Source organism: Papio anubis, chromosome 4 (assembly GCF_008728515.1).
Source record: "Papio anubis isolate 15944 chromosome 4, Panubis1.0, whole genome shotgun sequence".
NCBI lineage: Eukaryota > Metazoa > Chordata > Mammalia > Primates > Cercopithecidae > Papio > Papio anubis.
In genome coordinates, this window is record NC_044979.1 from 179,603,154 (window position 1) to 179,618,675 (window position 15,522).

General features: G+C 56.7%; 1 protein-coding gene and 2 long non-coding RNA genes across 4 annotated transcripts; 2 read left to right on the forward strand and 1 right to left on the reverse strand.

The window, feature by feature from the left end:
• Nucleotides 1–1,322: 1,322 nt before the first annotated feature.
• On the reverse strand, nucleotides 1,323–15,232 carry DNMT3L (DNA methyltransferase 3 like). 2 transcript variants are annotated; one of them, XM_009202164.3, is made up of 11 exons: nucleotides 15,127–15,232; nucleotides 14,766–14,810; nucleotides 13,201–13,280; nucleotides 13,006–13,118; nucleotides 12,097–12,268; nucleotides 9,943–10,030; nucleotides 8,149–8,237; nucleotides 6,557–6,632; nucleotides 5,722–5,861; nucleotides 3,992–4,077; nucleotides 1,323–1,551 (listed from the first exon to the last, which is right to left on the reverse strand). In XM_009202164.3, exons 1-11 carry the CDS (start codon nucleotides 15,230–15,232, stop codon nucleotides 1,386–1,388), a joined length of 1,161 nt encoding a protein of 386 aa, XP_009200428.1. In that variant the 3' UTR covers nucleotides 1,323–1,385. The 2 variants fall into 2 exon arrangements, with proteins under 2 accessions (XP_009200428.1, XP_003895453.1); XM_003895404.4 differs by having other exon boundaries at nucleotides 1,327–1,554.
• LOC103882553 lies at nucleotides 1,547–7,468 on the forward strand. Its single transcript, XR_004183394.1, has 4 exons — nucleotides 1,547–2,680; nucleotides 2,911–3,121; nucleotides 4,257–5,853; nucleotides 6,043–7,468. It is a non-coding gene; the product is annotated as an uncharacterized LOC103882553 (long non-coding RNA).
• Nucleotides 10,448–13,516, forward strand: LOC108584866. Its single transcript, XR_001900412.3, has 3 exons — nucleotides 10,448–10,596; nucleotides 11,532–11,640; nucleotides 13,030–13,516. It is a non-coding gene; the product is annotated as an uncharacterized LOC108584866 (long non-coding RNA).
• Nucleotides 15,233–15,522: the final 290 nt, after the last annotated feature.

Consider the following 15,522-nt stretch of genomic DNA (forward strand, 5'->3'; position numbering starts at 1 on the left):
TAGACCCTGTCTCAAAATGTAAAAACTTAAAATAAAATACACAGAGAATCTCAAGGTGGTGTGGACAGTTCTGAGTGTTGGGGAGAGAACAAAAGAAGGAAAGTGCATTTTGGGTGGCAGAAAGGCCCTCCCAGCACCGTGGGCCCCTGCTTTGAAGCAACCCTCACAGAAACTGAGCATGAGTTATGCTGGGCCCATGACACTGGTTCCCTGGGTGCACGCAGCCTGAGCCCAGCCCACCCTGTCTGGAGCTCTCACCACCTGCCTGGCCCGTGCTCATGGGCTCACGATGGCTTCAGCTGGAGCTCGTGTCAGCTCGAGCACGGCCTCCCCAGAGGGCTCATTTGCACTTGGATGCCCTCACCTGTTCTCCCTCTGTGGCTTCAGGAACCCCGGGGTCATTACAGAGCTGGCTAAATTCATCCCTGGATGTGAGACCTGTGTCGTAGGCATCCAGGACTGTCCCAAGATGGGAGAGGCATCCAGTCATGTTAATTGAAGTAAAAGCTTCTGTTTACTTCCAGATACACATTCTTAACCTTCCTGGGGCCCCATTTTGACCTTTCTTCCACAACGCATTTTACCTACCACTAATAGCCCCAGTGCAGACCCCAAAGTTCCCCTGTAGGATTCATTTCCTGTGATTTGAGCCCAGCCTGAGGCAGAGCTTTCTGCTGGGTTGATCCTCACTCAGACTCAAACTGCAGAGGGCCAGGAGGAGCCCTGCTTTTTGCAATCAATACCACCTGGGGTAGGACCCAAATGTGACATCCTTTGTGTGTGGATCTGGGCTTGGCCTCCGCACTGTCTGTTCAGCAGGTCCCTCCTTTGCCTGCCAAGGCTGAGGTCCTGTACTTTGCAAAGGTCCAGGCCGTTTGGTGCAGCTACAATCAGGGTGCGTGGTTTTCTCTATGAAAGCAACAGCGATCTCGTGGGGAAGGCCCCGGCAGAAAGTGCATCATGCAGGACACGACGCAGGCGCTCCAAAGACGCCTCCTGCTCACTTCTGGCCTCCACCCCATGCCCTGCAGGATGACAGGTGGCTGTGCCTATACATAAAACACCAGATGTGACCAATAACTATCTTATAATAAATATACTTGAACTTCTCAACTAGAACACAGAAATGCTTTCGGAAAGTACAACGCGTACCACCATGTGTGGTCCTGTGCACAGCGGCGGGAGCCTCTGCCCCGGGAGCCATCGTGGTGGCGGGGAGAGACCCCGAGTCTCCAGAACCCAACGGAACGTGGGTCTGCAGTGACGACGCAAAAACCGAAGACGAGCAATAAAATAATAATCCGAACAGGAAAGAGACAATGTGAAGAAAGCTGCCTTTGTTCTAGGAAAAGTCTTTTTTTCCTTTTCACAGTATAGTGACTCATTTATAAAGAGGAAGTGAGTTCGGTTGAAAAATACTTGAAATATTCTCTTAGGGGGAGAAAGCAGTTCTTCACCAGCTTGGTGGGCCACTTGGCCGCGAGCTTCGAGCTCTGCCTGTTCTGAGTCAGCAGGGACAATTCTTCTTCCGAAACCAGAGCCCACTGCCTGCTGCTGAGAGGAGGGAGGGAAGGCTGTGAGCAAGTGCAGCAACCACCAGGCGGGCCTGGAGATGGGGCTGGGAAGGAATTGCTTCGAGGGGGTGAGGGGAACAGCCTGCCTCTCAGTTGTCCCAGGCGCCTAAGACGCCCTGGAACCCCCACCCGTTTCTGGGAGTTTTTCTCACGGAGGTGTACTGAGCAGCAGGAGACCAGACAACTCCCCTGCCTCCGCCTCCCCCCGGCAGGGGGCTGGTCCCCTGGGAAGCAGGCAGGGGGTGACTCTGTGTGAACAGCAAGCTCCAGGGCCATCGCTAGAGGATGTCACCATCCCGGGCAGCACCCCGCAGAGGAAAGGACAGGACTCCAGGCAAAAGTTAGCCAAACCCTTGCAGAGTCAGCAACCATTCCCAGGGAATTGTATCACAAAGGCTGTCCCCTGGGCTCCTGGGGCTGCCTGTGCCAGGAGCCTGAGCCCTGAGCGCAGGAGGGCAGGTAGGGAGAGGAAAAGGTCCTCTGCCAGCCTGCGGTGTGAGGAGCCCTTGGGGAAGATGGGCTTTGCAGACTTGGCACCGACACCCCCTCTCGTGCTCCCAGCCACCCCCCTGGAGGCCAGGAACATTTCTCAGTTTCTTTCAGGGTGAAGGCTGCGAGTGAAGTGCCAGATACAGTGTCCCCCTCCTCCTCGGGCACCCTCCCTAGGGCAGTGGGGACTGTCCTTAACCATCCTGGGGGTGATGGTGGCCACCTCTGTAAAATGATCTCTTTCAGTGAGTGGGTGTCTCACGTCACTGTTGAGACGCCCGAGGCCCTCGGAGGGAAACCTGTGGGAAGGAGCTGCCAGCCTCCTCCTAGGAACCAGGTGACCCCAGGATCACGGCTCAGGTGCATCCCGCCCTGGAAACCCTGTGAGGAGCTCTGTGGGGCCTCGCTCAGAAAGGGGGCCTGGGAAGAAGCAGCTGCCAGCCCATGGCCCAAGCCTACAGGGGCCACAGGTGTGGCCACTGGAGTGGAGGGAGGTGCTTTTGGTGGAGGAGCCTTGCAACCCTGGGTCTGGCTGCACCTGCCACATAAGAACCCTGCTGGGGTGCTGTTCTCTCACTGCTGCGTGGATGCATGGAGCCTCTGGGAACAGGCAGCAGGTGAGGCATGGCCTGTAATGCACACAGGTGTTGCTGGGTCTGCCCCCACCTTCAGCCCCGCTCACCCAGCCCCACAGAGCCTGGTACGGCCTCCAGGGAAGTGACACGGGGGGAGCAGGCTTAGGGTGAGGGGGAGGTTGTGGGAAGTCCGGCATGCAGGTGAGAGGGCTTCTGAAGAGAAAGCATCTGGCAAAGTGCTTCAGCTCAGCCCCTCCCAAACTCAAATCCAGGGGAGGCCAGGCCAGCAGGACCTGCGGGCACCACGCCTTGGCAGGTGCCAGGCAACAGGATCGTGCCATGGCGGTGACATGGGAGAATGCAGGAACCTGAGAGGTGAGAGGGAATAAGTTTCCAGAACTCACTCTCAGGCAGGAGACATGACTCAGCTGAGCCAGAAAGCGCTCATTCCACTCGAATGCACGTATGAGCAAGGCACGCCAGGTGAGTGTGGGAGTGAGGGGATGGACGGGCGGTCGGCTGGAGGGTGAGGTCTGGGCTGCCTGGGAAGGCTGTTGAGGGGTGGGGGCAGCTGGGAGAGGCCGCGGGGGCAGCAGGAGGGGGTGCTCAGCCGCAGAGGGCACGTGGGGCAGGGCCGTGTGTTCAAGGCCCCAAAAGGTGGGGAGGGCAGCCCAGGAGTGCACCATGGGGGTGCAAGCATGTGGTTGGGTGTGAGACTGATGCGTGTGTGCCTGTGATTGTGAGCACATGTGACATGCACATGCTAGTCGTGAGTGTGCTTGTGTGAGCATGTGACTGACGGTGCATGCGGGCATGTGGATGAGCGTGGCCTTGGGAATGACTGTGTGTGTGCACATGAGTACACAGGCGTGTGGATGAGTGTGACCGTGGGAACGACTGTGTGTGGATGAGTGTGACCATGGGACTGACTGTGTGTGTGTGCACATGTGCACACAGGTGTGTGGATGAGCGTGCAAGTGAGTCATGTGAGTGTGGCTGAGTGTGAGCACACATGAGCTTATGGGTGTGCAAGGGAAGTGGGGAGACCACATGGAGTGAAAGCCTGGGGGCTGCAGCCAGTCCAGGGTGCCGTGGCGCATATAGGTGTCCAGGGGCTGGACCCCGAGAAGCTGAGAGCCAGTGCTGGAGAAGGTCCCCAAGGGGAAAGGGGCGTCCTTGGGCTTCGGTGCCTTCAGGGTCTCAGGGTGGCCCTGGAGGCCGACCGCAGTCCCACTGGGGCACAGAGGCTGCTCTGGGTTTGGCTCTGCTAGGCAGACCCCATTTCCTCAGTGAACTCCGCTCTGGGTCCACGTCCCCCTTGACCCTGAACGCTTTTGGCTGCCCGGGAAATACCTCCTTATGGCCGGAATGTTGCTCCACACGCGGACAGCATTCTGTAGGGATCCGCCGCGGACATCTGGGATGGTGGTGGGCTCCATCTGGGGGTGGGAGGGTCGGCCGTGGGTCAGGGGTAAGCACCCCCCATGGGCCCCCTGGCCTCAGCCGCCAATGGCCCTGAGTGGTCAACAGACTTTCTAGCCCGACTGTGTTCCCTGTGTCCCTTTTTCTTATAAATCACCTTTGGAGAAAAAGCTGACGAATTATTTTAAACCGACAGACTCTGTGGCAATAAGATATCAAATTACAAACAGGCCCTCAGGCCACAGCAGGCAAGGGTCGAGCCACGTACCCTACACTGAGAGGACGGATTCTGCCCTCACGCCACAGCTGCTTTTTCTCCAGCAGCGAAACACACACTGGCCCGGCCACGAGCAAGATTCAAATGACTGCAGCTCATCCACCCGCAGACACAAACTGACCACGCTCCACAGCCATGACCACAGCTCTGACTGGGCGAAGCCTGACTTCAGGAACCTCCTCCTGATAAGGGACCCCCGACCGTGGACCGGCTCCGGCCGATTTACAGAGGCTCCGCCTTGAGTGCCTTTGTGTTCGAGACGACCTCTGAGGTTTAGGGCCTCATTGCGACACTGACGTGTTAGACTCCACCCCAGAGTGAACACAGGTCGTATGTTACATGCATGTTTGTTCAGTACGTGTGCAGCAGGACCCCCTTCATGAATAACCTGCCGCATAGGTTTAGCCAACCCGGTCAGCACGGAGCTCCTGCCCCGGCCACCCCTCCCCTTCAAAGTGCCTCCTCCTGGCTCCTCTGGTCTTGGCAGAGGCCGTGCTTCCCAGCCTGGGGGACAGGGCCTTGCAGGCTGTGTCCCTTTACAGAAACAAAGTCTCCTGTTCTAAAAGCACAGATCTTGTGATTTTCAGTTCATGGCATTTGCTCCCCTTCCCAATGGCTGGGTTTGCATTCCAGCCACTCCATGAGATCCCAGCACCAAGGGAACCTCGACCCCGCCTGGACCCCCAGCAAAGGCTCCAGCCCACAGGTGCTGCCCACTCGGTGGGTGAGGCCCCCGCTGGCTGTGGCCCCTCCATGGAACCTGAGAGCATGAGGAACCTCCCCCTCCCGAACCTCTCCCGCCTGTCTCCTGTGGCTGAGGTGTGGCCGTCCCTCCCCAACCCTGACCCGGCCCGTCAGACCCAGAGGGGACCCGTCAACTGAGCCCAAAAGTGGCTGCTCTGACAATCAGGATTCAGACGTGTGGAGAGAAGGCTGTGTGTACGTGTGTGGGGGGAGTATGCGTGCACGTAGCGTGCCTGCGTGTGGTAAGTGTGTCCCTGTGTGTGGCGCATGTGTACAGTGACTGTGTGCACATGTGCACTGTGGTGGGTGTTTCACCTGTGTGTGTGATGTGCACGTGTGTGTGTGTGGAGACTGAGGGGGCGGCGGCAGGAGGTGAGCCCCCAAGGCCGTGTTCTGTGAGCACAGGAGTAGTGTGAGGTGGGACTGCCCTCTAAGGCTGTCCTCGAAGGGGCTTCATGTCCCAGGCACCACGGTCCCTGCCTGGACTGCACAGCAGCTCTCCTGGGCCCTGTGCACACCTGGAAACCAGGGACCACAGGGTTCCAGGCCTGGAGCCTGGGGTGTAGACTGAGCGCCACCCGAAGAGCCCCTCCCTCACGTGGGCAGGGGTAGAGGGAGGCCCATGCGGCCCCGCACACACCTCCAGGAAGCGAGACGCGACGTCCTGGTCTTCTTTGTTCAGTACCAGATTGTCCACGAACATCCAGAAGAAGGGTCTGGGGCTGCCTGCCCCGGGCCGCGCGTACTGCAGGAGCCGGTGGAACTGGAACAGGTACCAGCCTGGAGGGCGTGAGGGGGCAGGGCTGAGGGGGGTCTGGAGGCAAGGACTGGTAGTGGCGGGGTGCTGTTCAGGTGCATCTAGGCAGGGGCCCAAGGAAACTGTGGCATGAGAGCAGCACCGAGGGGGTCTATGGGATGCACCAGCCTGGGTCTGAGGGGTCCCCTGCCCCTGTTCCTCCAGCAGCAATGGAGCCCTGCCCAGTGCCGGAGCCACAGAGGTGTGAGGACCCCTCCTCCCCCAGGCAGGCCCAGAGTTGGGAAGAGACAGACAGGCAGCCCCGAGGGAGGCGCGGACGCAGAGCGCGTGCCGTGGCACAAATACCGCCTTTTAGAGGAAGCTCCAGAGGATACGTGAGCTGCAGTGACGTGGGCACACTAGGGACTGCACGGGGTCAGCAGGAGGCTTGGGGGGCACAGGGAAGCCTAAGTGACGGGGACACTTACTCTGTTGCTCATGATGAGGCGTGCATGGGTGTGGAGCTAGCTCAGTGCCTCCTCCTTTATTGAGGCACCACTGACACACAGTAAGTTGCACACATTCAGTTGGACACACTGTGTGTCAGTGGAGCCTCGATAAAGCTGCTTTTGAAAAATGCTGACAATTTGCAGTTTCTGCCCTGGCATGGAGGGGTGGGGAGAGAGGAGAGGAGACAGGGGTGGTGGGGACAGGGTGTCAGGACTGAAGCGTCACTCACTGGGAGGATGGTCGCAGGTGTGGCCCAGGGGAGGTGTGGCGCCGTACAGGAGATCGAAGGGCCCCCACTCCTCCACCTGCAGGACAGACGGGCGTGGGCACCGAGAGGCAGCAGCAGTGGGCAAGGTCATGTACAGTAGCACGAGATGTCCCCAGGGCCGACCCTGCTCAGCTCGCAGGGCCCACAGGCCAGGGCAAGCTGAGATGTGGAGCCCACTAGGGCAGAGCCATCCCCAGCCACCACCAGCCTCAGGGGCTGCCTGCCTGGAGCCCAGAGGAGAACGCTCCGAATCTGAGGTGAAGACTCTGTGCCACGCGTTTGGGGACTGAACTCTGCCTTTATCTTTTCTTGCTCAAATTCCTTTCTAAGGAGCGTGGGGGAATCACGGCTTACAAACCACAAAAGCTTGTGGAATGGGTGTTTTTGAGCCGGTATATTATGGCTCTGCCATGGCGTCACACGACAGACAGCAGACCTTATTTTAACTCAAGCATTCCTTTCTACTGACTCCGAGTTTTCAGGCAAAGCTTAACTCTTTCATCCAAATCCCTAATGTAAGCTTCAAGATATCCCGCCTTCTGGGGCTGAACCAATGCACACCTATGTATTGATTGATTGAATTTTTTGAGATGGGGTCTCACTCTGTCACCCAGGCTGTAGTGCAATGGTGAGATCTCGGCTCACTGCAACCTCCACCTCCTGGGCTCAAAGTGCTGGGATTACAGGCGTGAGCCACCATGCCTGGCCCGTGTACTGATTTCTGATTCTACCTGCAGTTCCCATCTCCCTGAAATGTATAAAACCAAAACTGTTACTGACCGCCTTGGGTGCACTTCCTCGGGACCTCTTAAGACTGTGTTTCCCAGGCCATGGTCACTCTTACTGGCTCAGAATAAACCTATTTAAATACTTTGGCAGAATTTGGTTTTTCTGTCTGTCATCCCATTGCCCTTGGAGAACCAGTCCTGGGAGGCCCAACCCAATGCACAGACTGTCATCCGTGAACATGGCAGGCGCCGTCCACAGCCCTCCAGGAGCTAATGTCAAGGGCAGAGCCTTCCCTGCTGAACAGAAACAGCCCCGCAGAGCACCAGTGACCAGGCTGCTCCATGGCCAAGCTGGAAGAAGACAAAACACAGCCACCCAACAATCTTGCCTGAACACAGACACGGCAAGGGTGCCCTTTAGTCCCAAAAAGTGACCAAGGGGAGGCTGTGAGCAACGCTGGCTTCATTAACAGTGATGGCCCTCACTCTGTCACTCTTCTTAAATAAAAATTAATGGCTAGGCACGGTGGCTAATGCCTATAATCCCAGCACTTTAGGAGGCCAAGGCGGGTGGATCATCTGACGTCAGGAGTTCAAGACCAGCCTGACCAACATGGTGAAACCCTGGCTCTACTAAAAAATACAAAAAATTAGCTGGGCGTGGTGGCGGGTGCCTGTAATCCTAGCCGAGAGGCCCCCATGTGTTCGGGACTCCTCCCAGCGCCTGCCGCTGCCTCCTTGCCCACCTCATCCTTGACATTTCCTCTGAGGAAGCTCGCACCCCTGCTCCCAGTGCAGCGTCCGAGAGTGCGCCGCGGTACTCACATCCTTCCTCACTGTGTCTGTGACATCATCCAGATGCTTCAGCTGTCCCGGGTCAGAACCGCTTTCCAAAAAGCCCAAACTCGTCAGCTCTGGATGGGGAGAGACCAGAAGGGCCCAGAGTGTGAGCGTGGATTGTGCCTCTACAGGGACTTGAAAAGGCTGACGGCTGATCGAAGGACCCTCCTACCATTAAGGAGCCAACTTTATATTTTTGTTGTTGTTTTTGAGGTGGAGCCTCACTCTGTCGCCCAGGCTGGAGTGCAATGGTGCAATCTTGGCTCACTGCAACCTTCGCCTCCCAGGTTCAAGCGATTCCCCTGCCTCAGCCTCCTGAGTAGCTGGGACTACAGGTGTGCGCCACCACGCCCAGCTAATTTTTTTGTATTTTTAGTAGAGACGGGTTTTCACCATTTTAGCCAGGCTGGTCTCCAACTCCTGACCTCAAATGATCCACCCACCTCAGCCTCCCAAAGTTTTGGGATTACAGGCGTGAGCCACTGCACCCTACCCAACTTTATCTTTTTAATGACGTGGCAGGAGGATTAAGGATGGAGGTTTTTGTCTCGTAACAAGCTAAACAAGCAAACATCGCCACGTATTGATTTAGGAACGTCAAGCACGGCCAGGCACAGAGGCTCAAGCCTGTAATTCCAGCACTTTGGGATTCCAAGGTGGATGGATTAGCTGAGGTCAAGAGTTCTAGACCAGCGTGGCCAACATAGTGAAACCCCATCTCTACTAAAAATACAAAAATTAGCTGGGCGTGGTGGCAGGCACCTGTTATCCCAGCTACTCGGGAGGCTGAGGCAGGAGAATCACTTGAACCCGAGGGGTGGAGGCTGCAGTGAGCAGATCGTGCCATTGCACTCCAGCCTGAGCAACAGAGTAAGACTTTGTCTCAAACAAAACAAAACAAAAAGGATGTCAAGCACTGTGTTACAGCGCCAGGCATTTCTGGGATGCGACGTCACCTCTGGCTAGGAGATCCACAGAGCGGTGGAGTCCACTCCACTCTGCAGCTGGTGTGAGCTGCAGAGCCCTGGAACGGCCTTGGAGGAGGCTCCGGCTTCCTCAGCCCCGCCCGGGCAGCAAGGCCTTGGGCAGGCTGTGCGGGCGCTGTGGGATCAGGCTGCTGGTCAGCTGCCCGGGGCAGATACGTGCTCCCGCACAAGGCTGCTCTGAGACACTGTGGGCATTAGTGGGTGTCCCGGGGGGACCCATCCCTTACGGACACGGCCAGAGGAGAGAGAGTGTCTTCATGGATTCGGCTGTGCCTGTGAGGCCCAGAAGACAGTGGGATTTCCAAAGGCCCCAGTGCGGGGTCAGCATGGGCCCAGCGTGGGGAGGGGTGCAGGACACCAGCAGCTGGCCGGCCTCGGGGAGGGTGTGGGGAGCCCAGGGGGGTGGCCTGAGGGGCAGTCAGGTGTGTGGAGGCATCCTTCCATGTGTGTCTTTGGGACATCCCTGACTTACCTTTCTTTTTTTTTTTTTTTTTTTTTTTTTTTGAGACGGAGTCTCGCTCTGTCGCCCAGGCTGGAGTGCAGTGGCGCCATCTCGGCTCACTGCAAGCTCCGCCTCCCGGGTTCACGCCATTCTCCTGCCTCAGCCTCCCGAGTAGCTGGGACCACAGGCGCCGCCACCTCGCCCGGCTAATTTTTTTGTGTGTGTTTTTAGTAGAGACGGGGTTTCGCCGTGTTAGCCAGGATAGTCTCGATCTCCTGACCTTGTGATCCGCCCGTCTCGGCCTCCCAAAGTGCTGGGATTACAGGCTTGAGCCACCGCGCCCGGCCTTACCTTTCTTGATGTCTTCAAAAAGAGTCAGCACCCGGACCGGCTCTCTCCTCCACACAGGCACAGTTTCAAACATCTCAAGGGGACTCTCCTATTTATTAGAAAACCAGAACAGGACATTGTGCCAGCTACTTGGTTACAGAGCCCTCGAGATGCAATGAAAATTCTTCCCTGGATGGACACTCAACGTGAGACTCACCAGAGACACACCTAAGATGCACCTGCCGAGGCCTGACTGGGCCTGTCCTGACCAGCACTGCCCCCGAGGAAGGCCAGCTCCACCCCCTGCCCCAGCCTTGGTCTCCCGCTCTGACCTCCAGCTGTCTCCAGCCAACAGACAGTAGGTGTGGAGGGGTTTGCTGATTTATTTTTATTTTTATTTTTATTTTTGAGATGGAGTCTTGCTCTGTCACCCAGGCTGGAGTAAGGTGGTGCAATCTCAGCTCACTGAAACCTCCACCTCCGGGGTTCAAGCGATTCCCCTGCCTCAGCCTCCCAAGTAGCTGGGATTACAGGCACACGCCACCACGCCCAGCTAATTTTTGTATTTTTAGTAGAGATGGGATTTCACCATGTTGGCCAGGATGGTCTTGCTCACCCAGGCAGCTTCCAGAACGTCGGAGAAGAGAGCCCCAAGGCCAGAGATACCGGGGAGAGGTAAGCCTCGGGGACAGGTGAGGCCCTGTGGGTTGCCCTGCCCTTGCCAACCTGATGGACCAGGTGGGCAGCCAACTCTGGCCTCACGTGCTCCCTGTTAAAGGGCCAGCCCCCCAGGGCCCAAAACTCAGGGACCTCAGCTTTCAGAGCGCTAGGCTCTGTTCCTATAAAACACCATCCCATCTGACCCTTTCCTTCGCATCGGAGCAGGCTGAAGCTTGCTAGGCAGGGAGAGATGACTTGGTTCAACCTTAACAAATGTGAGCTGGAGGCCAGTGCGGTTTCATGCTCAGCTCAGGGGTCCCTTGCTCCACGCTGGCTGCCTCACCGGGGGCCACACCCCTTCCGTAGGAGCTTCCCATGGCTGGCCTGCAAATTGGAACAGACTGGAGGGGCTGGACCCCGTGGCTCATGCCTGTCATCCCAGCACTTTGGGAGGCCGAGGCAGGTGGATCACTTGAGGCCAGGAGTTGGAGACCAGCCTGGCCAACATGGTGAAACCCCATCTCTACTAAAAGTACAGAATTAGCCAGGTATGGTGGCGGGTGCCTGTAACCCCAGGTACTTGGGAAGCAGGAAGGAGAATCGCTTGAACCCGGGAGGCTGAGGTTGCAGTGAGCCAAGATGGTGCTACTGCACTCCAGGCTGGGTAACAAGAGCGAAACACCATCTCAAAAATAAAAAAATAAAAAACAGACCAGGGGACTTAGCACAGCAGAAATTATTCTCTCACAGCTCAGGAGGCCAGAGGTTTTGAAGTGAAGGTGTGCCGGCAGGCATGCCTCCCTCAGAAGGTGCCAGGCGAGGACGTGCCAGGCCTTTCCCTCAGCTCCTGGGGCTGCTGGCACCCGTGGCTGGTGGATGCCTCACTCCAGTCTCTGCTTCCATCATCACGTGGCTGTCTTCCCTGTCTCCATTTCCTAAATCTCTTACAGGGACACTAGTGGGACCGCACTGAGGGCCCACCCTAGACCTGGAATGATCTCATCTCGCGACTCTTAACATCTGCAAAAACCCTATTTCCCAATAAGATCACATTCACAGGTACGGGGCTGGGGACTTGGGTGTACCTCTCAGAGGGACACAATTCCACCTTCTCCGCCTTTGTCTGCGGTTCCTGCCAGCCCCCCCCCCGCCCGGCTTCTCAGCTGGACTCCCAAAAGGGCCCACCCCTGGCCAGCATAGGCCCAGGCGTTTGCTCCTGAGGACTGGACTTTGAGACGTGCTGAGGACTTGCCAGCCACCCTCTCCTGGCCCCTCTCCTACTACTACCAGGGCCTCGTTCCTAGGCTTGGAAGCAACAAAACTGCCAGAGCAGTTTACCCAAAGCCACCATCGAGTGGAAGCCGCTATCGGAGAGGAAGCTGGGAAAGAGGGTTCGCTCCCAAGCCTGCAGCTGTGGTGCCCATCGGCGCGCCTGCATTCTGCAGCAGGAACCAAGGGAAGGCCGTAAGCCAGGGCCTGCTGCCGCCGGGTCCTGCCCCTCCGCGGGCTCCTTACCGACTCTCGGTCGTAGAAGGCCTTGAGCTGACTGCGCCACTTCCTCCGGCGTTGCAGCAGCCCGCTTCGGGAGAAGGGCAGGCACAGGAAGCACACCCAGTTGCTCATGGCATGCACCTTCCCCGAGGTCCCGGGGCCGACCAGGCTATCCACACACTCAAAGCAGTAGCATCTAGGGTCGAACAGAAAACCACAGCAGCGGACATGACAGCCCGCCTATGCCGAGGATGGCGGAGGTGGGGCTGAGCCCTGTTTTGGAGGGAAAAGTCACACTGGAGCTCCCTTTGGGAAGACCAGGTGGTGGACTGGGAAGAGGAACACGGTCCTTCCTAGGGACACAGAGTGACAGGAGCCTAGCCAGGTGCAAAACACAGGGAGGTGGATTCGCAGGCAATGACAGATCCAAGGAAGCCCCTAAGGCACCTGTCTGCCCCCAAACTCGAGCCTGCAGAAACAGGGTGGGACTCCCAGCAAAACCAAATGTAGTAACACCAGCTGGAGGAGAGAACTTGAGGCGGGGGGAGCTGTAAATACGAGGATGGCCCAGAAGGACTGAGGGGAGGAGCCCACGGAGGGAGTCGAGGCAGAGGAGTAACGAATGAGGGGTGAACATGCCCCTTGTCACCCCGGTCATGACTGGCAGCCTGGGGTGTGGGGTTTCCATCACTCCCCTGCATAGTGATGTGGCAATACCAATACTGAAAACAAAAATCACAATTGCCAACCGCAGACACCCGCCTCCCATTGCTGAGGGCTCTATGCCAAATGACACATTTGAGACAGAAATCAGAAGCTCTCAGGGAAATCATCCATTTGGGAGGAAAATCCACCCACACTCCAGAATGAGTAGTTGAAAGGATGGGTGTGTCCTCAGCCCCTTCACCGCCCTGGGCAGGCCCCTCGCCTCACCGGGTGCAATCGGGGTTTCCGCAGATGAGCAGCGTCTCTCCGGAGCAGCAGATGGAGCAGTAGGATTGGTACCCGTCATCGTCGTACAGGAAGAGGGCATCCAGGAACTTGTCCTTGGAAGGAGCAAAGCAAGGCTGGCTTGTGTCATCCCTGCTCTGAGGCCACAAGGGAGTCACACCCATTCTCCTTGCCTACCTTACACGGGGCGCATATCCCTCCCTCAAACAGAGGGTGCTTCGTGTGAACCTGGAGACTTCCGCAGCAGAGACAGATGTCTAAAGGAAACATTCAAAACACGTGTTTTCCCAGTGCTGTCAAATGCAGCGGATGACTTAGGAATAAATTCAGCCAAACAAGTATGAGGCTTACACACTGCAAACTGCAAAGCATTGTTGAAAGAGGTTAAGGAAGATGGAACAAAATGGAAAGATATCCCATGTTCATGGATCAGAAGACTTAATATTGGCCGGGCATGGTGGCTCACGCTTGTAATCCCACCACTTTGGGAGGCTGAGGAGGGCAGATCACCTGAGGTCAGGAGTTCAAGACCAGCCTGGCCAACATGGTGAAACCCCGTCTCTACTGAAAACACAAAAGTTAGCCGGGCATGGTGATGGGTGCCTGTATTCCCAGCTACTTGGGAGGCTGAGGCAGGAGAATTGCTTGAACCTGGTACATAGAGGTTGCTATGAGCCAAGATCATGCCTCTGCACTCCAGCCTGGGGGACAGAGTGAGACTCTGTCTCAAAAAAAAAAACAAAAAAAAAACTAATATTGCTAACATAGCATGAGTCCCCAAATGGATCTGCAGACCCTTCTCAAAATCCCAGCTGGCTTTTTGGCAGGAGTTGACTGGCTGATCCTAATTCATATGGAAATGCAAGGGATCCAGAAAAGGCAAACCCATGTTGAAAGAAAGTCGAGGAGTGGTTGCCTAGAGTTAAAAGAAGGGAAGCAAGAAGGGGGAATTCAGAGTGACTGTTACTAGATATGGGTTTTCTTTGTGGCCCAGGCTGGAGTGCAGTGGCGCAATCTCGGCTCACTGCAAGCTCCGCCTCCCGGGTTCACGCCATTCTCCCGCCTCAGCCTCCGAGTAGCTGGGACTACAGGCGCCCGCCACCACGCCCGGCTAGTTTTTTGTATTTTTAGTAGAGACGGGGTTTCACCATGTTAGCCAGGATGGTCTCGATCTCCTGACCTCGTGATCCACCCGCCTCGGCCTCCCAAAGTGCTGGGATTACAGGCTTGAGCCACCGCGCCCGGCCTAGATATGGGTTTTCTTTTAGGGGTGATGAAAATCTGCTAAAATTAGATGGTGATGATGGTTGCTGACTCTGTAAATAAACTAAAATACATTGAACTGTATGCTTTAAACAAAGCTACAGGGGCCTTGGGAGGGGGAGAAGGGATACATGTGGCACAGTGGCGTCCACTGCCTTCTTCCAGGATCTCACTGTCACCCAGGCTGGAGTGCGTGGTGTTATCATAGCTCATTGCAGCCTCGACCTCCCCAGCTCAAGCAATCCTCCCACCTCAGCCTCCTGAGTAGCTGGGACTACAGGTGCACACCACCATGCCTGGTTAATTTTAATTTTTATTTTTTTGTAGAGACAGAGTCTCACTATGCTGCCTAGGCTGGTCTCAAACTCCTGGGCTCTAATGCTCCTCCCACCTTGTTCTCCCAAAGTGCTGGGATTATAGGTGTGAGCCACTGTGCCCCACCTCTTTTGCCTGGTGGGGGCAAGCATGCAAATACTCACCTTCTATATTTCGCTGGTTGACCTTGACTTCATATGCAATCAGATCTGGAAAAGAAGATAAGAAGTAGCCCCTTTCTTCTTCCTCTGATCTCTTCATTTAAAATCGGCCCAGAAGTGAGCATCACACATTCATTTTCCAAAGTCACAGGAGCCTGAGGTCCCCTGCCATCCCGCCCTCCCACCTTATCTTGGTGTGTTTAAATGACTATGCCTGGGGAAAGGCAGTGGGTGGGGAATCTCCTGCCCCAGTCTGGGTGTCTGAATAATGCATGAATACTACAGAAGCCTGGGACTCCAGACCCCGTCCAGGCCTGGGGTCATCATCCTAAGTGACTGGTCCAATAAGCAGATATGCCCTCACCTCTGCCTTCCCCGTGCGAAACGGGGCTTGAGAGCTCACTGGATCCCACCAAGATCACGTCCATGCTGGGCTCGGCCTCCGGGTCCAGGGCTGGGATGGCCGCCATGGGGATGCCGCATCAGGACACAGGACACGCGGACACAGGTGTGAGAAACCCGTCAGCCCCTGCTCAGATCCCCGACGCACCCCAGCACGGGCCTAACTCAGGCCACCTGCACCCCTACAGTGACACCCACCTGCCCAACCCAGGGATGACGGGCAGGACAGCCAAAGCCAGTACCAGCCCTGAGAGGGGCTCGAGGGTCCCCTGAGGCGTGCCCCCAACCTGCCTGGCCCTGCTGCAACATGGAAGACGGGTGGTTCAATTCACCCCAGAAAGGGGAGGGCAGGGGCCTC

What these genes read in the sequence shown, in the direction of transcription:
- DNMT3L (XM_003895404.4), bottom strand. Translation starts at nt 15,232, where the DNA reads ATGGCGGCCATCCCAGCCCTGGACCCGGAGGCCGAGCCCAGCATGGAC. An exon ending in CAACCAGCGAAATATAGAAG is followed by an intron (nt 13,281 to 14,765) that starts GTGAGTATTTGC and finishes TGTTTCCTTTAG; the next exon opens with ACATCTGTCTCTGCTGCGGA. An exon ending in GGATATGCGCCCCGTGTAAG is followed by an intron (nt 13,119 to 13,200) that starts GTAGGCAAGGAG and finishes GCTCCTTCCAAG; the next exon opens with GACAAGTTCCTGGATGCCCT.